Source organism: Phyllosticta citriasiana, assembly GCF_038021145.1.
Source record: "Phyllosticta citriasiana strain CBS 120426 chromosome Unknown IWZ02scaffold_4, whole genome shotgun sequence".
Lineage (NCBI taxonomy): Eukaryota > Fungi > Ascomycota > Dothideomycetes > Botryosphaeriales > Phyllostictaceae > Phyllosticta > Phyllosticta citriasiana.
In genome coordinates this window covers 2,302,819-2,322,089 of record NW_027117281.1, presented here as the reverse complement: position 1 = coordinate 2,322,089, position 19,271 = coordinate 2,302,819, and the positions used below count along the sequence as shown (strand labels likewise).

The 19,271-nt window shown below is 56.3% G+C and overlaps 5 protein-coding genes across 5 annotated transcripts; 2 read left to right on the top strand and 3 right to left on the bottom strand.

The window, feature by feature from the left end:
- Positions 1 to 564: 564 nt before the first annotated feature.
- Positions 565 to 5,083, bottom strand: IWZ02DRAFT_489296 (uncharacterized protein; the record flags this gene model as incomplete). Its single annotated transcript, XM_066769551.1, has 3 exons — positions 565 to 1,062; positions 1,112 to 2,195; positions 2,250 to 5,083. 3 exons carry the CDS (start codon positions 5,081 to 5,083, stop codon positions 565 to 567), a joined length of 4,416 nt encoding a protein of 1,471 aa, XP_066624892.1.
- A 1,935-nt stretch (positions 5,084 to 7,018) lies between these two features.
- On the top strand, positions 7,019 to 8,887 carry IWZ02DRAFT_374604 (uncharacterized protein; the record flags this gene model as incomplete). The annotated part of the gene is made up of 2 exons (XM_066764771.1): positions 7,019 to 8,304; positions 8,395 to 8,887. The coding sequence occupies 2 exons, from the start codon at positions 7,019 to 7,021 to the stop codon at positions 8,885 to 8,887; spliced, it is 1,779 nt and encodes a 592-aa protein (XP_066624891.1).
- A 1,664-nt stretch (positions 8,888 to 10,551) lies between these two features.
- IWZ02DRAFT_218013 (uncharacterized protein) lies at positions 10,552 to 13,364 on the bottom strand. Its single transcript, XM_066762777.1, has 4 exons — positions 12,951 to 13,364; positions 12,671 to 12,897; positions 11,937 to 12,609; positions 10,552 to 11,862 (listed from the first exon to the last, which is right to left on the bottom strand). The coding sequence occupies exons 1-4, from the start codon at positions 13,214 to 13,216 to the stop codon at positions 10,671 to 10,673; spliced, it is 2,358 nt and encodes a 785-aa protein (XP_066624890.1). The 5' UTR covers positions 13,217 to 13,364; the 3' UTR covers positions 10,552 to 10,670.
- A 328-nt stretch (positions 13,365 to 13,692) lies between these two features.
- IWZ02DRAFT_374644 (2-oxoisovalerate dehydrogenase subunit beta) lies at positions 13,693 to 15,062 on the top strand (the record flags this gene model as incomplete). The annotated part of the gene is made up of 3 exons (XM_066764772.1): positions 13,693 to 14,330; positions 14,415 to 14,974; positions 15,025 to 15,062. The coding sequence occupies 3 exons, from the start codon at positions 13,693 to 13,695 to the stop codon at positions 15,060 to 15,062; spliced, it is 1,236 nt and encodes a 411-aa protein (XP_066624889.1).
- A 2,050-nt stretch (positions 15,063 to 17,112) lies between these two features.
- Positions 17,113 to 18,858, bottom strand: IWZ02DRAFT_516655 (CDK-activating kinase assembly factor MAT1-domain-containing protein; the record flags this gene model as incomplete). The annotated part of the gene is made up of 2 exons (XM_066770682.1): positions 17,113 to 18,401; positions 18,449 to 18,858. The coding sequence occupies 2 exons, from the start codon at positions 18,856 to 18,858 to the stop codon at positions 17,570 to 17,572; spliced, it is 1,242 nt and encodes a 413-aa protein (XP_066624888.1). The 3' UTR covers positions 17,113 to 17,569.
- Positions 18,859 to 19,271: the final 413 nt, after the last annotated feature.

Below are 19,271 nucleotides of genomic sequence, written 5' to 3'. Positions count from 1 at the left end.
AGTCGGAGTCGAGGCTGATTACGTCTTATTTCTACTCTACCTTAGCCTCACAGGTTCCTCGCTCCGTCTGCTCAATGTCTCCTGTCCAAACACCTCGCCCTTTGCAGTTTACACACCGCTCCGCCGACTCGCTCCTTATGCCCCTCGATTCCGCCCAGACCGGCCCCATTTTCGGCTCCCATCTCCCTTCACGGTTCAAAAACCCGAAGCAACCATGCCTGCCCGCCATGCATTCGACGCCCTGCCAAAGAAAAGGAACAAGAGAAAATCCGGAGCCAGAACACCACTGGTGGACATGCGCATGCGTAAAACCCGTGACGACTGCCCAGCTGAGTCCCAGACAATTCAAACCAAAAAGGAAATATGCATCCCTAGCCAGCCACCTCGGTAATGCCCCCCCCCCCTCCTGAGTCTGTGAAAAATAAGGTCCGTCGTCGAAGCCGTCAAGTGCTGAGTATAATGCCTGTCCGCCCCGGACGAGCCCGACGGCGAGTGAGAGTACAAGAATACAAAATCGTTGCTTCGTACAGTTCAAGGGAAAACCTCGTGCATAGGGAAACCTCGTCATGGCCAGCTTTCCCTGCTGCGGGGAATGTTAGCAAAGCCTTCTCCGCCGCCGTCTTGGACCACCGGGCCGTCTGCTTGCCCGTCTGTATCCGCAACAGGCGTAATCTTCTTGGCCTCTGTAGGCTGAGAGCTTGATGAGACCTTCTTGTCTTCATTCGGTTCCGTCTGAGCCTGGAATACGTCGGGTTGCGATCGATGAAACCAGCCACCGCGCTCCCACTCGCCAGGCTTGTAAAGCGCCGCCTCACGCACATCACGGTCGACAATCGCCTGCATGAGCTCCTGCAGCCGCGCAAAGGCAATCGGCTTGAGAATCCACGCGTCAAACCCGGCGTCGATATAAGTCTGCCGTTCCCGCTCTTCGAGAGAAGCTGACACGGCGATGATAGGTATGCGACCGTTGAGCGTCGCTCGTGTCGAGAGCACGTGAGATGGATTGCTCTTTTCAAAAGAGCGAATCATCTTGGTTGAAGTCAATCCGTCGACAATGGGCATCTGTAAGCGGGTTAGAAATTTCCTCGTAGCACATGTTCAACCAGCTCACCTGCATGTCCATCAAAATGACGTCAAAGTAGCCAGGCTTCTCTCCGTAGACGCTTGCACATTCCTCGCCATTGACAGTAAGCGTAACCTCGTGGCCAATCTTTTCGACCCTTTTCTTCACGATCTTGCTGTTGACGGGGTCATCCTCTGCGACGAGGACGCGCATGTTGTCTGCGTCCGGCGGCTCTTCTAATTTTGGTCGACTGTCATCCACTTCGCCAAGGATGCAGCTCTTCTCGCTGTCCGAGGAATCGGGTCTGTTGAAAAATTCCTCTGCCACTCTGACCGCTCTGACGGGCTGTCCCGAGTCCGTCACGTTGGACTCGCCGGGCCGGCTCAGAGCAAGCGAGTGCTGTCGTCTCGTAGTATCTCCTGCGCTGCGGGCCCGTGCTTTCGAAGGAGAGAATCCGCCACCACCCTTCTCCAACATTGGATGATGAGGGTTGTTGACAGACGATTGTGATTGCGATCTGCTGTCCACCATGTGTGGTTCTTGAATGGCTTCTATGAGCCTGTCAACATCACTCTTAGCGCTCTTGCCACTTTGTGCGCTCGATACGCTGTGCACGCTCTTCACGCTCTTTTTACTGTTGACGCTGTCCGAGCTGTCCCTTCTGAGCAACGGGTTGCCCGAGTCTTTGGATGGTTGGCCTTTGTCCACCAGCGTCATCTCACGTCCGTCTCCGCCCAAAGCGGGCCCTTCAGACTGTGGAGTCAGCGATGCCTTCGAAGACGCATCCATCAGTCCCTTCTTGTCTTTGCCATCTGGCATGTCGAAGGGGAACTGGATGACGAATCGAGATCCCTTGCCCTCTTCCGACTTGAGGCGCAATTGACCATTCATGTTGCGGATGATTCTTGCCACGACGGCAAGGCCTAGTCCCAGAGTGCGCTTTTCGCCCCCATTACCTTCGATCCTCTTCGAGTTTGGAGCGAGGGTTTCTTCGAGCATCTCGGTCGTTTCGCTTTGCACTTGCTCCAAGTCTCGGAAGAGGGCATCGAGCTTTTTGCCGCTCATTCCCGCGCCCGTGTCGGCAACGGCTACCTCAACGTTGGCGTGATTATCCTCCCAGCTGGACACGTACCTATGAAATTAATCAGCCCAATGATCCGTCAGCCCTTTTCGTGCATTAGCATACATATCCACATTGACGCCACCCTTCGATGTGTTTTGGATGGCGTTGGCCGTGACGTTGGAGATGGCCTGCCGCACCCTGCGCTGATCACCCAGGACCTTCTGGGGAACGCCCGGATGCTCCACAACATCGTACGATATTCTCTTGCGCTTTGCGTCGCCGGCGAACATGTCTGTCGCCTCGGCAAAGGTCTCCTTCAGGTCAAAGACCTCTCCTCGAATCAGGGGCCCACCTTCCTCGGTCTTGGTGAGGTCCAAAAGGTCATTGATGACATATATTAGTGACTTGGAAGCAGAGTGAGACTTGGCCAAATTTTCGCGCGTTTCCTGATCCAGAGTGCCTTCGAGGGCGATCTCCAGGTAATTGATGATGGCATTTAAAGGCGTTCGGACTTCGTGCGCCGAGTTGGCCAGAAGCAGTCGCGTCAGCTGGCTGCTTTGCAAGGCCGCCTCTTTCTGCCGCCAGACCTCGATAAATTTTCCATACACGAGGCAGAGCACCGCAGCTGTCTCGATCTCCTCTTCGGACCATTCTCGGCATTTGCCCACCACCGTTTCACACCACGTCTTGAAACTCTTTCGTGGCTCGAGGTAGCCTTCGGTCCCTTCCTTGACAAACTTTTCATAGGGATTACCTGCCCACTTGACTTCTTTGAGCTGCCCCTTCCTGAAGAAGACGATGAAATCATTGCCCGAGACCGACAGGGGCACGACGAGCATGCCGGCAACGACCTGGAAGCCTGGCGGATAACGAAGATCCGGAAAGTCAATCGCAATGTCCTGGGAAGTCATGACTGACGTGATTTTCCGCATGCGCAAGTATTCGAGCATCGCAAGTGCTTCTTGAGACTGCTCCAACTGACCCAGGATCTTGGTCTCGTCCCTGATCGACAGCAATCCAAAATCCGCATCGAACAGCTTGAGCAAGTCTTCCGAGGATGCAACGATGTATCCGGAGGGATTGTGCCGAGTTGGAACCGTGTTGATTAGTTTCCTTGCCTGTAGCCTCGACGCATATGACAGCCGTTCAATATTCCTCGAGGCAGAGTCGCCCACTAGACGACACATTTTGCGAATCGGAAACGAGACGCGCATGCCCTTTGGGCCGTATGAATGACACGCAATCAACCCCCATAGCTCGTCAAATGCGTTGATGGAGATGGACATGGACGACCGAACTGCCATGTTTTTGAGGTATTTGAGATGGATTGGCGACATTGCGCGCAAATAGGAATAGGCAAGGTCGAGAGGAGTCTCCAAGTCTTCGACGGTCCGGCAAACCAGACGAGCAGTTTCTTGATCTCGATCGTACAGCATTCGCACCTTGTTGATTTTGTAGAGTTGTCGTGCTTGCTTGGGGATGTCTGACGCGGGAAAGTTAAGTCCTTTGTAAAGATCCTTTGTTGCTCGAGGATCTACGAGCTCCGTTACGACCCGGCCGTTCCATTGCGTGTCGAATTGATATATCATGACGCGATGAAACCCCGTCAGCTCCTTTACGACACCAACGAGCACCTTGAGAAACTTTTCGAGATTCGGTGCCGTTGCAAGCTGCTCCTGCACCTGAGACATGATGTTGAAGACCTCCATGGCCGCAGCCTCACCTTTGCGCTTCCTCGCGCTGCGCAAGACTCTCAGCGGCCTACTGATGTTTTGCGTGCTTTCGGCATACTCTTCCGCTGTGGGATTGCTCTGCAACGTATCTTCCGGCAGCTCCGGGGTCGCGTCATTCGTTGGCACCAGAGGATTGACCGGATCGTCCTCTAGTTCGAATTCGCAAATGACGAGGTTTGGATTGGCCTGGTTGACATGCATTGCACACCAAAACTTGCGAGATTTCTTCTCTGGATTGCGAATGATCAGGGTGAAGACTTCGGGTCCATTGGTGGCGACGTCGGCGTCCTCATCCCGTATAAAGTCAATGTGGTCCAGCAGATTGTCGGCTTGTTCCTCGGAAAGAATATCGCAAAAGTTGTCTAGAGCGAAAAGTGCACCCGGCGAGTAGCCTATAAGCCTCTTTGAGTTTTCGCTGACGATGCGAACGATGAGTTTCCCGTCCGACTCTTCTTCGAGTGCCACTAGCATCCCGAAGCCCTGAACCGCCCCCGGTATGTGAATCGGCTCGTCTTCGCATCGCTGCAGCGTTTCGCCGCCCCTGCCCGTGATTACAGCATGTCCTCCTTCGGTTACGACGTGCTTGAAGCGGGCCGTTACGAGTGGCGTATCCTGCAGGCTTTCCGCAACACTCTTGGCCGAGCTTGGTGCTGGTGACGAGGGGAACTCGCCAGAGTGAACCGAGTTCATGGCGCTATCGGTTCCGCTCTTGGAGGATACAATGTCATTGAACGTTTGCTGGGTCGTTCGAAAGTCGAGCCTCTCGCTGGACATGCCCCTTCGCATCTTAGGCGTCGTTGGCACCGGCTGGCCCTCGGATCGTGATTTTGACGAGCGGTGCTCGGAAGCAGCAGATGACGCACTGTTGACCGATTCCCGCCGAGCATCTCTGGCTCGCGCCTGGGCCGACGCCGACTGGTGAAAGTACCCGTCTTGTCTATCTCGGCAAACCGACGCCGTCGGCGTCGGATCCATGGAGACGACGCTCCGAATGGGAAAGACACGATCTTCAGCATTGGGGCTCAGCGAATTTGTATCCGAGGTTGGCGAGAACAAGGAATGAGGCGGCAAATTTCCAGGCGACTTGTTTCGCATTGCGGGGCCATCGGTGATGATGCGCGTCCTTGCGCGCGATGGAGAGGAATCGCGTTGCGATGCAGGAGGGTTGGCATCCTGAGAAAACGGCCGCAGTTCCTGTGCCTCGTCTTCTAGTTGCTGAGACATGGGATGCTAGCCCAAGCTGTGCAGAGCAGCATAAACTGCAGAGGGTTGTTAGCGCTGATCTTGCGTCGAGTCAGAAGGGACGGGGTTGTGGCTGCGACGAAATGACATCTGACAGGGGTGGTGGCAGGCAAGCGAGCGGGCCATACCTTGAGCGCGACAGAAATGGATAATATCAGTTTTCCGTCGCCCGCATTCCAAGCTGCAGAATTGTACCACTCAAGATTCGGGCACCGAGAAGGGCCGAGGGCAGAAGTCGTCGTATCACCGTTTCTTTGAAGCTTGGTCGGGGGGGGGGGGGGGGGGGGGGGGGGAGCAGAGAGGCCTGGGGCTATATATTTAGCGGCGGAGCACAGTTGCGCGCTTGCGGAGCGCGGTGGGGGAAAAGCTTCGAAGGTGGAGATGTTGCTCGTTGTAGACAAAAGTCTAGAGAAGAGGCGAGGCCCTGGGGAGTCTCGACGTGATGTGACGGCGTGGCCGAGGCAATGCCTTGGGCGCAAGCTGACGTCGACGCAGCAAGATGTGACTGGGTGGGCTGCGACTACTGGACAAGCAAAGGAAGGGTGCCGAAAGCGGCAGTGGCTTTTCCAATGTCTCGAGTCGAGCAGCTGGAGTGGGATGCCAGGCGTGGGGAGCGAGGGCGAGGGTCGAGATGAAGAAGGCAAGGTAGGACAGGCAGGTTTAAAGCGGTAGGGTCGGGTCAGACGGCGGCGACGGGACTCGATGATGTGGTGGATACAGGGCGGCACGTGTGGTGGGCGTCTGGCGGCGGCGCGTCGAGTGGCCCCGGGCGGCGGACGAGTGATTGCGGGGGGGAAAAAAAAAGAAGAAGAAGAGGAGGGAGAGGGAGAGGGGGAGGGAGGCAGAGGAGGAGGAGGAGGAGGAGGAGGAGGAGGGAAAAGAGATTCAGTGGATGGATGGGTGGTTACCTGAGAGGTCATAGACAGGGCAGGGCAAGGCAGGCGAGCGATCAGCAAAAAGGAAACCTAAGCAGCGAGCGTACAGTACAGCCAGACACACACACACACACACACACACACAAAGAGAGGTCAATTATTCTGGTTGGAGTGTTGGGTGGGCCCCCATGTTTAGTTGCAGGCGAGCGAAAGACATGGTCAGCCACAGCACGGTCGCCACGACGGCGTCCCGAAGTTTTCTGCTCAATGGGAGTGTGCAGAGAGGGTGAGAGGAATCACGACGTCGATGCGATGGGCGATGGCGATTGTCTCGCCACAGCTGGCTGGCTGGCTACGCCACCTCTCTGTGCGATCACCAGCGACGAGAGACGATTGAAGAAACAAAGCCGTGGCTTGACTGAGACACACCGTCATCGCATCTTGCAGCGCCCGTCTGCAGCCAAAGGATCGAAACGCTGCGCTGCGTGCGTTCGTCCATCGAGTCAGCAGAGTGCCTCTTCAGGCAGTTTGATCGAGGATACGGCCGAGGCGCCACGACAAGGAAACCCAGACCTTGCTTCGGTTGAGTCTGAATCGTCTTTTTTTTGAAATGCCATGTCGGCCCTCCGCCAGCCCTTGGCTTCCATTCGGTTGACCCGCACCCCGGCCCACCCACCTCACACATGGGCCCCGGGCTGTTACCTTTGCGTGGTTGCCGCCCCGCCCCGGCCCCGGCCCCGGCTTATCTAATCATCGGATCGCATAATCCTCGCTTCCGCCTTGGCATTTCTTTCTCCTCTCGTTACATGTAACGTGCCTGTACCATACATGTACACGCTGCCTTATGTAACCCGCGCGCTTAGTCCCGGGCGGCTTCCGGTCTACACTCCGCCGTCTTTAATCCGCCTGCTGTACTGTATCCATCCATCCATCCATCCATCCATCCATCCATGCGGCCAAAGAAACCCTGACCGCACCCTCTCCAAAACATGGCCCTCCACCCTCACCTTCGCCCGTCGTCCTCGTCTTCCTCCGCCTCCTAATGACTCCACCAGACGGCTTGCGTGCTCTGCGCATTCTCGTTGCCTCTACCGTCCCTTCGCCCATCCTCGACCCCTTCCTCGAGAGCCTCGCTGCACGCCACAACATTGCCGTCCGATCAATCGTCACGTCTCCTGTTCGCTCTCCGCAAACAACCACTCTCGCCAATGTCTCAACCGACCCGTCTCGTCCCTGTTCGCCATTTGCCAGCCATGAACACGTCGCTCACGCTGCCGCCGAGCTCTGTGCATGGGCCGACATGCTCGTCCTCGCTCCCGTCGATGCCAACACCCTTGCCAAGATGCTACACGGCATGACTGATAATCTGATCCTCGAAGTCTTGCGCGGCTGGGACGTGTCTAAGCGCACCCTGCTGGTATTGGCCATGTCTACTCTCATGTGGGAAAATCCCATGACAAAGAAACAGCTCAGCAAGATAAGACGGAAATGGAACTGGATGCGGGTGCTGCAACCGCTGCTCTGGACGTTTGAGCCTGGTGCTGGCAAGAAATTCATGTCATGGGAGGGCAAAGATGAGCTCATGGGTGCCATCCAAAACCAGCTGGACCTCATGTCCCTTGACCAAGACTCGACCCTTCCGCTTGGACACTCTCCAAAGCCCAACATGTCGCTGGCCGCTGCGACCAAGACAGCGCAGGCACTGCCTCCCGAAATTTGGTCCATGGTCCTAGACTTTACCGGCGACTGGGAGCTCGCACGCGCCCTCGACGTCTACACCACTCTGCCGACGCCCCCGCTGTGGTCACGCCACGCCAGCAAGGACGGTCCTCAAACATTTATGGAGAAGCTGGAGTGGGCCATTCTCTCGGGTAACCTGGATGACATCAGGTCCCTATTTGACAACAACAACAACAACCCCGCGCCATCATGGCTTTCACGCCAGGCCATTCGCATCATCATGCGCTTCGCCATGGTCCCGCTTCTTTCGTATCTCGACACCCACCACAAGGACCTCTTCTGGGGCACCTTTGGTCACGCCTTCCTGCCCGACAAAGCCTCGGCCGTTTTCGGACGCGTCGAACTTCTCGAATTTTGGCGCACCTCGCCGACCTTCTTGAACAAGGAGTACACGGTCGACGCCATTGACGGGGCTAGCCGGGCGGGCTACGTGCACGTGCTCGAATGGTGGCGCAATTCAGGTCTACCGCTCAAATACACTGAAGCAGCGCTCGAGCAAGCCAGCTCACAGGGCCAAATAGATGTGTTAAAATGGTGGAAGCAGGCCAGCATGCGTGGGCCAGACCGGCGGCCGCTCACCACCAGGGAGTCTGGCGACGATTCGGAGAGTGACACGGCGAGCACACCAGCGAGCCGCGCGAGCTCTGTGGCTCCTCACCACCGGCTGCCGCCGACTAGTGCTCCTACAACCGCTTCGTCGTCTACCTCTTCCACCCTCGCTGCTTCCACTGCCCTCTCAAATACCCGTCGGCCCCTCCGCCTCAAGCCGGGCAAATCAATTGCCTTTGCTACCCAGGCCGGCTCCCTCCCCACGCTCCGCTGGTGGGTGACATCGAGCATCCCCTTTTCCCACGAGGACAGCGTAGCCAAGCTGGCATCCACCCACGGGCACGTCTGCATCCTCTCCTTCTGGGCGTCGCTGCACGGCGAGAAGATGATCTACGACAACCAAGTCCTCGTCGGCGCGACCAAAATGGGCCACCGCGACGTGCTCGAGTGGTGGAAGCGCAGCGGGCTGCGCGTCGAGTACAAGACGTGCGACATTGAAGAGGCGCTCGAGGACGGCGTCGAGGGCGCAAAGGGCGACGAGGTGCGTCGCTGGTGGGCCCGCAATGGCCTCAATCTGGGCGTTGGTACGAGTGAGTGGATGCGCACCAAGGTTCTGAATTGACGGGACGGCTCCCGTCTGATCTTTTACCTTTCGGTTTTTCGTTCACGGTTTGGGAATGGGGAATCGGGCAACTTTGGACTCTTCTGGAACGGTTGACTGATGCCAGCGAGCAGCAGCAGCAGCAGCAGCGTAGCGTAGGTACCTTACCGTGCCTTTTTGTTTAGCACACTGGACAAAGCGCAGGCGCGGGAAGGCGTTTGGTTTTTTTGGTACACCAAATTCGAGGTCACCGCCTCGATGGCTTTTGGTTTTTGGGTTTTCAACCTCTTGTTTTCCCCGTCTTCCGTCACAAAATTGTCGCTTTTTCTGCTTTAGCATCGTCGGGCGTTTTTCTTTCCGTCTCGTTCCTCTGAGCGGGCACACACACACCTCACTCTTTGTGCTTCTTGGCGCTTGTGCTGTGCGGTTGACGTGGCAGAAGAGGAACGAAATTGGATATTCCTACGCTTTGGTGTAGTTTTTCAAGACACATGACAGCTAGCTTGTAGCTGTGATAAACGTGCGTGTGTGCGCGTGTGGTCTTTGGGCGCATGCATCTTTCTTTCTCTTGCTGATATCATATATTAGATAGGTAGTTTGGCATGCCTACCTACCTACACAAGGTACCTATCCTACACACCTCTCAAATCATACATACATACACACACCCATCACATCCACCATATATCCACCATCAACCTCTCTCATCAATCCCCCGCTTCACCTTGTCAAATACTGCCTGCCTGCCTGCCTGCTTTTCTCTACTCTGCTCTGCTCTACTCTGCTCTGCTCTGCTCATCTGCGATCCCGGTCAGCGACCGCCACGAAAAGCTTCCTTCACTCATTCGTGTTGGTCTTTCTATCTACTTGTCTGTCTATCTGTCTATCCATCTGGACAACTTTGAGTTGAGGAAAGGAAAGGACGGAGAAAGCCGGGTCGACGGAAGGAATGTGAGACGGACAGGTATACATTCATTGGTGGAGTGAGTAGGAGCTCTCTCGTCTATCCGTCTGTCTATCCGTCTGTCTATCCGTCTGTCTATCCGTCTGTCTATCCGTCCATCTACCTTCAGTCAACGGACGTCCACCCACACAGGTAGGCTCCAAGAGACAGACAGACGACAGGTTAGACATTGAGTGTACCCAGGGTAAGAGATGGACGGACGGTGCCAAGTACCTACCTACCTACCTACCTACCTACCTACCTACCTACCTAGCAAGTGCAATAGTATGTAGTTGAAGGGAAAGGGTAGGTCAGGTAGGTGGGGGACAAGACGAGACCAGACGAGAAGGGATGACGGGATGGATGAGGATGATGGGACGAGTGCGAAGCATCTGCGGCAAGACTCGAGTCTTTCTCCGCGGGCCCGCGGGCAGGCAGGCAGGTGGGTAGATGGGGTGTAACAAGCGAACAGGCAAGCGAATCGAATATCAATGATGAATGAGATATTTCCTCTTTTGCCCATCTGCCCATGATCCCATGCATGCTACCCAAGGTAGGAAATTTGTACAGCAGCCAGCCAGCCCTACAGCCCTGTCTCGTGCCCATCACCACCACCATCATCATCTCTGTCTGTGCTGTAAAAAGGTTTACGACATTTACCACGTTCTCAATGACGAGCAAGGAAATGAGTGCCCTCTCTGCGACACTCTGCCTCCCCGCAAATACTCAGTGAGCCCCATAAGTAGCTACTTTACTTTCCCCATGACTGACTCCGTCCGTTTGCCTGTCCACCCGTCATTCTCCCCATCATATTGCCATCTACAAGCTCATCCTCCCCGTCGCCGGCGTCCACGAGGTTGACTAACTCTTGTTCTTACCCGCCGCCTTCTTCTTCTTCTTTTTCTTCTTCTTCTTGCCGCCCTCGCCGCCTTGACTACTCTCTATGTTGGGCTCAATGGGCGTCGTAATACCGCTGGCTGCAAGGCTGGGGCCCTCGCCGTTGCTGTTGGTATCGGCACCATTGCCTCCGCGAGGACCGCTACCACTGCCGTCACCGCTGTTTTGGCGGCTACCGTTGGCCCGCATGCGCTGCAGCGAGCGCTGCGACTTGTTGCTGTGGCTCGAGCCGCCGCGTTTGCGCTCCTCGTCGTTCTCGGCGCCGCCGCCGCCGCTGCCGCCCAGCGTCTCCAGGACCATCTTCTTGACGCCGTTGACGTCAATCACGTTCTCCGAGATGCTACCAGAGCGGGCAGTGCCGCGAGGCATGGACAGGCGGTCCTGCGAGCGCGAGGGAGAGCCGCTGTGCAGCGAGCGGATGCTGTCCGAGCTGTTGCTGTTGGTCTTGCGGTGCTTGGGCGAGGGCCGTTCGCTCGTGGGAGATTTGTTTTTGGGGCTTGCAGAGCGTTCTCTGCTGTTGACGTCTTGCGTGGGACTACGACTGCCGTTGGTACCTTGTTTGGGCGAGCCGCTCTTGGGCGAACTCAAGCCTTCGTTCATGGTGCCGTATCCAGATGCAGCGACCCGGAGTGCGTCGCTCTCGTCACGCATCTGTCCCTCGCCCACACCACCCGAAAGCGCCGTGGGACCGACTCTGGGTGTCGACTTGGCAGAGACGTCGCCCTCAGGCTTGGGGCCGCCATTCGTAGACGGGCCCTCGGGAATGGTGTTTACACTGGGCTTAATCTTTACTGTAGAAATACGCGTTGACTTGGGCCGACTCGCAGCGTTCGAGGGACCCAAGTGCCTGAGCTGCTCCTTGAGCTCAGAGGTACCGTCGCGGAGGCTCACCGGAGTAGCCTTGTCCAATGAACCATTACCACTGCTGTTTCGGCGCAAGAGCTTTACCTGGGGGCTTGTGCCAAGCTGACTCACAGAACTCCTCCCCGCGTCGTTGCTGATCCTCCGCTCATGACCTGCGAGAAGACCGGTCGTTTCGTCGGCATCGTCCTCGATGGCGTGGTCGATTTTGGGGATGCGATTGCGCGGTGCTGGAGTCATGCGGCGAATGGCCTTGTGCACATCAATGTAGACGTCGGATTCGTCAATGATTTCCCTGCAGGACGTGAGCAACGTTGCCGAAGCCACAACAGGGCATTTAAAAATGACGCAACCAGATCTGGCACTTACTCGCCAATCAACTCCTCAATCACGTCCTCCAGAGTCACGACACCAAGCGCTCCATATGGCTCTCCCGGAAAGTCGGACACGAGGACCATGTGAGACTTGCCCTCCTGGAAGAAGTTGACAATGTCAAGACAGCTGGTCTCGGGACGAGTTTCTGGGAGGGTTGCCAGCGCAAAATCGCGCACCTGCTTGCAGTCCTCGGGGTCATAGGTGATGAGGAGCTTGACCAAGAGCATGCCCACAAAATTACTGGGGTTCTCTGGCTGATAGATGGGGATTCGAGAGTATCCGGCTGACAGGATTTGATCCATCATCTTCTCGTCCAAGACGGTATCAGCCGACATGGTGAAGACGTCGTTCATTGGGGTCATGATGCTGCCGACGGGCTTGTCCTTGAGGTCGAGCACGGCGCTGATGATGGTCACCTCGTCTTGGTTTAGACGATCCTCGGGACTTGTCCCGAGCGTCTTGTGCAGAGTGACCAGGGTCTTCAGCCCAGCTTTCTTGTAGGTTGTTCCGTGATCCTCGCCAAGGAGCCAGTCGAGTAGTTTTGCAGTAGGCCACGCGACCGGAGCCATGAGGTACATGAGGCCAAGAACGACTGGCGACATCCAGGCGCCAATGGGAAGGCCATATCGGACGCATACGGATTGCGGGACGATTTCGCCAAAGATCACTGTAGGCGGTCAGCAGGCGAAGAAAAAGGCAAGAAAGGCAAGAGAGGCGGTGCAAATTACCAATAAGCACAGTACTGCTCAGAACGGCGGGCCATCCGCCGCCGAGAGACCTGTCGAGAACAATGGGCAAAGTCTCGTTGGTGATGACGTTGCTCAGCAAGAGGGTAACAAGGACCCAGTGCTTGCCCTTTTTGAGGAGGTTGAGGACGCGACCAGCGCTCTTGCGCTCGGCGCCCTCTCCAGAGGTTGCAATGACTTGGAGGTAGATTTCATCCTGGCCCATGAGACTGGCGAGGTTGTGTTAGCACGACGCAACAATGAGACACGAGGGCCGACTTACGCAATCGTCAAACCGGCGAAGGCTCCGCCGAGCAAGACCAGGGCGACGGCAGTGCCCAAAAAGACCCACAGCTCTGCATCGTCGGAGCTCTTTGGTTCGTCCTCAAAGGGACGAACAGGAGGGGTGTGGTGTTTCAACGGAGCGGCGTAGCCCACAGCGGAGAAGAGCAGGCTGGCGAGCAATAGAGCGATGGGTCGCACGGCGGCGTGGCCGCGGTGATGGGAGAAGGGGGCGGCTGCCAATGCCCTCGTGGCAGCCAAAGACATTTGATGTCAAGCGCCTCGTCCGGAGAGTCGAAGGGCGAATTGGGGCAAGGGAGAGCGGTGGAGGCGGAGGGATGGGGTGGATTATTTCAACGTGTGAGACGCGGCGGGAGGCTCCAGTCGCTCTCAACTGTCGGACCTGACTCTGGGCGGCAGCGCAGCCAGTCGGGACCAGTGGGCGCTCACTGCTTGCGCTGACCACTCGTCAGTCGAGCGGACGTCCACCTACATTCATTACCTAGCAGCGCACAACCCAAGTGTGACGCGACAAGCCAGACGGCCCGTGGCTGAGCGATCGGATGTGTGGATTCATTGAAATGCAGCGTGCAGCTCGACGTCAACCGATGCCAGCTGGGCCTACCCACCCACCTTGCCTGGGCTTGGCCTTGGCCTTGCTCCACGTCCCTTTCCATCCATCACCTCAACATCTGCCTTGCCCCGGATTGTGCTCCCCCGCACGCCATGCACCTCCGTCCACCATGGCCAAATCTCTCTCCATCCCATCATCTTGGCTCTCCGCCTCTCTCCATCTCCCCAGGCCGTCGTTAGCTGCCCTACGCCATCCGTCGCTTCATGTTGTCCATGCGCCCCGACGTCAACCCTACTCGACCCACCCACCCAATGCGCGCCTGAACCTCCCCATCGACTACAGCTCAACTCCCTTGCTCGCCCACACACCCAAATCCTGCTTGGCCAACCCCGAACTGCCCTCGCACCTCGTCCGTGACTCCAAGACCACCCGCCAGAACCTCTTCCAGGCCATCAACTCGGCCCTGCGCCATGCCCTCTCCACCGACGACCGCGTCCTGCTCTTTGGCGAGGATGTCGCCTTTGGCGGCGTCTTTCGCTGCTCCATGGGCCTCGCCAATGACTTTGGCTCCGACAGAGTCTTCAACACTCCGCTGACGGAACAAGGAATCGTGGGCTTTGCCATCGGAGCTGCCCTCGAGGGCATGAAGCCCATTGCCGAGATTCAGTTTGCCGATTACGTCTACCCGGCTTTTGACCAGCTCGTCAACGAGGCGGCAAAGTTGCGCTATCGAGCTGGAGCAACCAACATGCATGCCGGAGGCCTCGTCGTCCGCATGCCTACCGGAGGTGTCGGACACGGTGCGCTGTGAGTGTGGATTGCTGCGTTGTCATTGGCTCAGCGCGCCTGCTTGTTTACCATGTTGTCCCGCCATCCTGACATGTGACCCAGGTACCACTCCCAATCGCCCGAGTCCCTCTTCACCCACATCCCGGGTCTGCGCGTCGTCGTCCCGCGATCTCCCAGCCAGGCCAAGGGTTTGCTCCTCGCCGCCATTGCTTGCCCTGATCCCGTCGTCTTCATGGAACCCAAGATCTTGTACCGCGCCGCCGTTGAACAGGTCCCTGCAGAAGCCTACACCCTGCCGCTCTCCAAGGCCGAAGTCGTCAAGCAGGGCTCGGATGTAACCATGATTTCCTATGGAACGCCGCTCTACCACTGCATGAACGCCATTGCCGCCGCCGAACAGGATCTGGGCGTGAGCGTGGAGCTGATAGACTTGCGCACCATTTATCCCTGGGACCGAGCCACGGTATTGGGCAGCGTGCAAAAGACGGGAAAGGCAATAGTCGTGCATGAGAGCATGATTAACGCGGGGGTAGGCGCCGAAGTCGCCGCCACGATTCAGGAGGGTGCCTTTTTGCGGCTCGAAGCCCCCGTGCAGAGAGTCGCCGGATGGAGCACGCACGTCGGGCTGGCCTTTGAAAAGTTTAACCTGCCTGACGTTGTCCGTAAGTGTTGCTGAGATTTGGGGACGCGGTCCACGCTGACCACCACGCAGGAATCTACGACGCCATCCGCAAAGCTGTAAACTACTGAAATCTCGAGGTAAGCCAAGCTGCAGACACTTGTGAATAGCGAGCATCCAATAGCATCAACTCTTCGGACAAGTGCTTGACAATTTGCTCTTGGTGCCTGACTTCATTTGCGTGGTTTGCTTGTCATTCTCTTCGTACCTTGGGACGTGGTAAGGCAGGTACCCCGCCTTGCAATACAGTAGTACCTAATTGTTTATTCCGACGCCACACACTCCTCCTGATCCGACCCAAAACGCCCGGCCACTCCCAACGGTCTGACAGGGACAGACAGCGTCTTCTGAACAAGTCGCAGCAGGTGTTTCCAAATGATGACGGGTCCAACACTGATGATCCGACAACGGAAGGAGCGTCGCGCAGTAGTTGATTGACGCGGCGTTTTTGCGAATTGACTTTCCAGGGCTGCAGGCATGCTTGCATGCATGAGTGCATGGACGACGACGATGAAGACGACGACGACACCAACCAGAAGCGGAAGAACGGCACGCATTGAATGACTGACTCTCGACTCCGTCCGTCCGTCGTCAGGGTCTGCACCTAACGGATATATTTTCGCGCCTACGGCAGCAGCACGCTGTTCTATTTGCTCTCTGCCTTGCTCCGCGACAAGCAAGCAAGAAAGCACATGGTCTATCTCGTCTCATCATGTCCACCTACCTTAGCAGCCAAACTTTTTTTTCTAGGTTGTCCTTCTCTCTCCCTTCTCCAAACATGCACACATCATCAACCAACCTAAACCAACCCACACCAACTCAAGCTAAAAGGTTAGGCACGGTAATTACTCGCTGTCGACGACGATTGCACCTCTTTCTTCCGAACTCGACTCCAAACGGCGTAACTTTTTCCCTTTTTTTTTTTTTTTTTTTTTCTTTTTTCTGTCTGTTGCATGAGAGTAGAGTGGTGAGCATACAGCGCTGGGCTGCGTTGCGTTGCGTTGCGTTGAGAGGTGGATGGTGGATATGCCGGCCGGCATCGGAGTCGGACGTCGACAACCTACGCTGAAGCAGGGCGCTAGGTAGGATGCATGTGAATTGAGGTGACGTGAACCTTGAGCATGCACGTATGTGTGCCCGCAAGGTTGGGTGACTAGGTACCAGGTAGGTAGGGAAGGTAGGTAGATAGGTAGGTAAGGTAGCGGCCGGCCGGCAAGGCATGGCAGGGCATGGCGGGTCCCTGGTCGATCGGCTGGTTTGGGAAAGAGGGCACGCGACTGACTGACTGACTGACTGACTGACTAACAGACGGCGGGGTGGGGTTTCGATTGGTTTGTTGGGCGAGTGAGTGAGTGAGTGAGTGAGATATGGAGGTAGCAGCGAGCGGGCTCTCAGACGGGTCGGTCGGTCGGTCAGTCGGATGGTTGTTGGTCTATGACAATGCCATTGACTTCGATTCACGCTTACTGTGTATGTCGGTGTGTACGTAGATAGATCAACTTACTCCTCCTGCTGCTGCTGCTGCTTCTGGAGAAAGTGCCGCATTACCCGTCGTCATCCAAAGATATCTCCATTTCTTTTCTCCGTATGTACACACGTCCCATAAACACACCAAGTCCCGCTTCTTCACTCTCACCATCACCCACATATCCCAATCTCTCCCTATTATCCCTCTCTCCCTCCAATCCTACACCCATAACACACGGGGCGGACAGCCGGCCGCGGGCGAAGAAACGCGTGCGCGGGAGAGCGGCAGGCACGCCACCTTGGCTAGGACAGGGTATGCATGCAGTTTGCCCTGCAGCGGAGGGACATTCCTTGCACGTGTCAAAGTGAAAAATGTCCCGCACGCACGCACGCACGCATCGGGAAGGAGGGCACGCGACAGATCTATCTGGCTACCATGGTGGGTGTGGGTGCGTGGACGGCGAACGGCGAACGGCTGTCGGCGCTGGCGAAGATGGGAAAAGTGCAGCTGGTAGGTGCGGGAAAGGTAACTGGGTAGGTAGGTAGGTAGGTAGGTAGATATTGGACGGAGCTGGCTGGCGTCGTGCGTCAGTACTGGTATGTCCCCACATACTGGAGGTATGCATAGGCAGTGATGTCTGATCGACTAGCCAGGCAGGCAGTAATGAAAAAATCTGTATGTGATGATAAGGCAAGTTTGTGCCGCAAAGGCTTTTACACCTGCGTGGGCCGTGTTACTGTACATGGGAGACTAGATCAAGTGAAAGAGACAGAGATGGGGATGAGAGTGTTCAATGTACGCTTCGAAAGCAGATTTGAATGTTATGAGACTAGGTGAAATAAGAGAGACAGAGACTGAGTATGCCCATGAGCTTCGCCCTCTCAATTGCAAATTTTTTCCAGCAGGATTTTGGAGATTCCTGGTCTCTGACCTCCAAAGAGACCCGCATCACTCATCCCATGTTTTTAGCAAAGCAATCGATGCCACCCACCACCTGCGTCCAGTCAAAAAATCAAAGCTCCCTCCATCCTCTTCTTGATTTGACCAACCATGCAATCAACAAACGCCAGAAAATGCAAAGCAAACCGCTCGTCGTGGGTATCGAATTTCTCAAAAAACATCATCCATATTGACATCAGCCTTCGCCACGCCAACGCCAGCAACGGCCGCCGCCTTGGTGACGACCTGCGGCGCCTCAGTCGACGAGTAGGTCGCCGCCAACTCGTCTTGCACAAACACGGTGAATCCCGCAAACGCGTCGCACAGCGCGCGCGAATAGTATTCGCGAAAGTCGTATCCGCCAGCAACGGCGGCCGGAACGGCCTTGGCGAAGCTGTCGAGGTAGTCCCAATCGTAGCGCTCCTTTGGCACCGTGTACTTGCGCGCATCCGTGTCGCCGTCGAAGGGATCGAAAGGTTTTTCTGGCTCCTTGGGGAGGCGCTTCTTGAGGCCCTTGATCTGGAAGCCGCTGGCACTGGGGGCACCGTTGGAAGGGGCGGGAGCCTTGGCAGAGACGCGAGATGATGACGAGGGCAGCATGGGCGTCGAGCCCGAGGCGCGCGTCTGGTTGGCGCGCTTGAGGTGGGTTTGTGTGATTTTCTTTGCGTCGCCCTGGCCCGAGGCCAGCTGGTTGAGCACGTCGCGTCGGCCTTCAAGCCGCTCGCGTGCTAGCTCCTCGTCTTCGCGAACTGCGGCTTCGCGGCGCAGTCTTGCTTGTTCCTTCTCTTCAGCTTGTGCTGCCTCCCACGCGTTGGCTTCTTCTTCGGCGAGCGACTTGTTTTCTTTGATCGATGCAGCATTGGATTCGGCGTACTGGCGCAGTTTCGCCTCTGCGGCTTCGATGTTGACGCGGTGGATCAGGTCGTACGTCACGTCTTCGACGTCGTTGAGGTAGTTGTTGTAGTCTTGGATGGACTCGAATTCGTCTTCTCGTCGGTTGAAACTGCAAAATCAGGATCCGTTCGTTGGTCGAAGGGTGGCAAAACTCACACTGCTGCCACGCGCCGCCGAATATCCACTTCTCTCTCAATCTCCACATCCTCGAAAGTCTTTTTCCTGAACCTATTCTTTCGTAGTGTCTTGCTGCAGCCGGCGACTCTGCATGGAGCGGGACCGTGCGAGTATATCCGATCGACGCAGCTCTCGCACATTTGGTGGTAGCATTCGGGATTGATGAGGAAGCGCATGTGCGGGTTGAGGTAGCGAGACGATTTGCACACGGGGCAAATATCTATATCGTCCACAAACTGATTAGCAGGGGAAGCTTCATCATCCACAGCGAGAGCTTCTTGGAGGCGCAAGCTGGAGAAGTGCGCGTGGAAGAGCTGAAGCTCACCGCCATCCTCAACTGGTCCTTTGACAGCGATCGCACCGCTCTCACGACGCGCTGCTCGAGACATTGTTGAGGGAGTTGTCAAAAGGGAAGACCGCGAGGGTCGGGCGGTAGGGTCCGAGTCCGAGTCGGGTGGGAGTCGATGTGCAGTGAAGTGGATCTCAAGTATCGGAGGATTTCGTAATGGCAGCCAGTGAGACTGTGTTTGTAAAGTGTGTTTGTAAAGTGTGCAACAATACGTAAAATTCATCGCACCACACAGGGCTAAGGCACGCTAACTCCCTTGGTTAGATGGAAACACTAAAAACCCGCAGAACCAAACTTCCCATTGCCTCTGGCCACCCAATGATACCAAAGAACCCGCCTAGATCAGGCTCACCGCCAAAGGTCATACGTATCAGGATCAGGAATACAGTCATATATTGCAAATTGTCACAAGTCGTTATGTTGAATTGATCAGCACTGCCGGACCCCCACTGT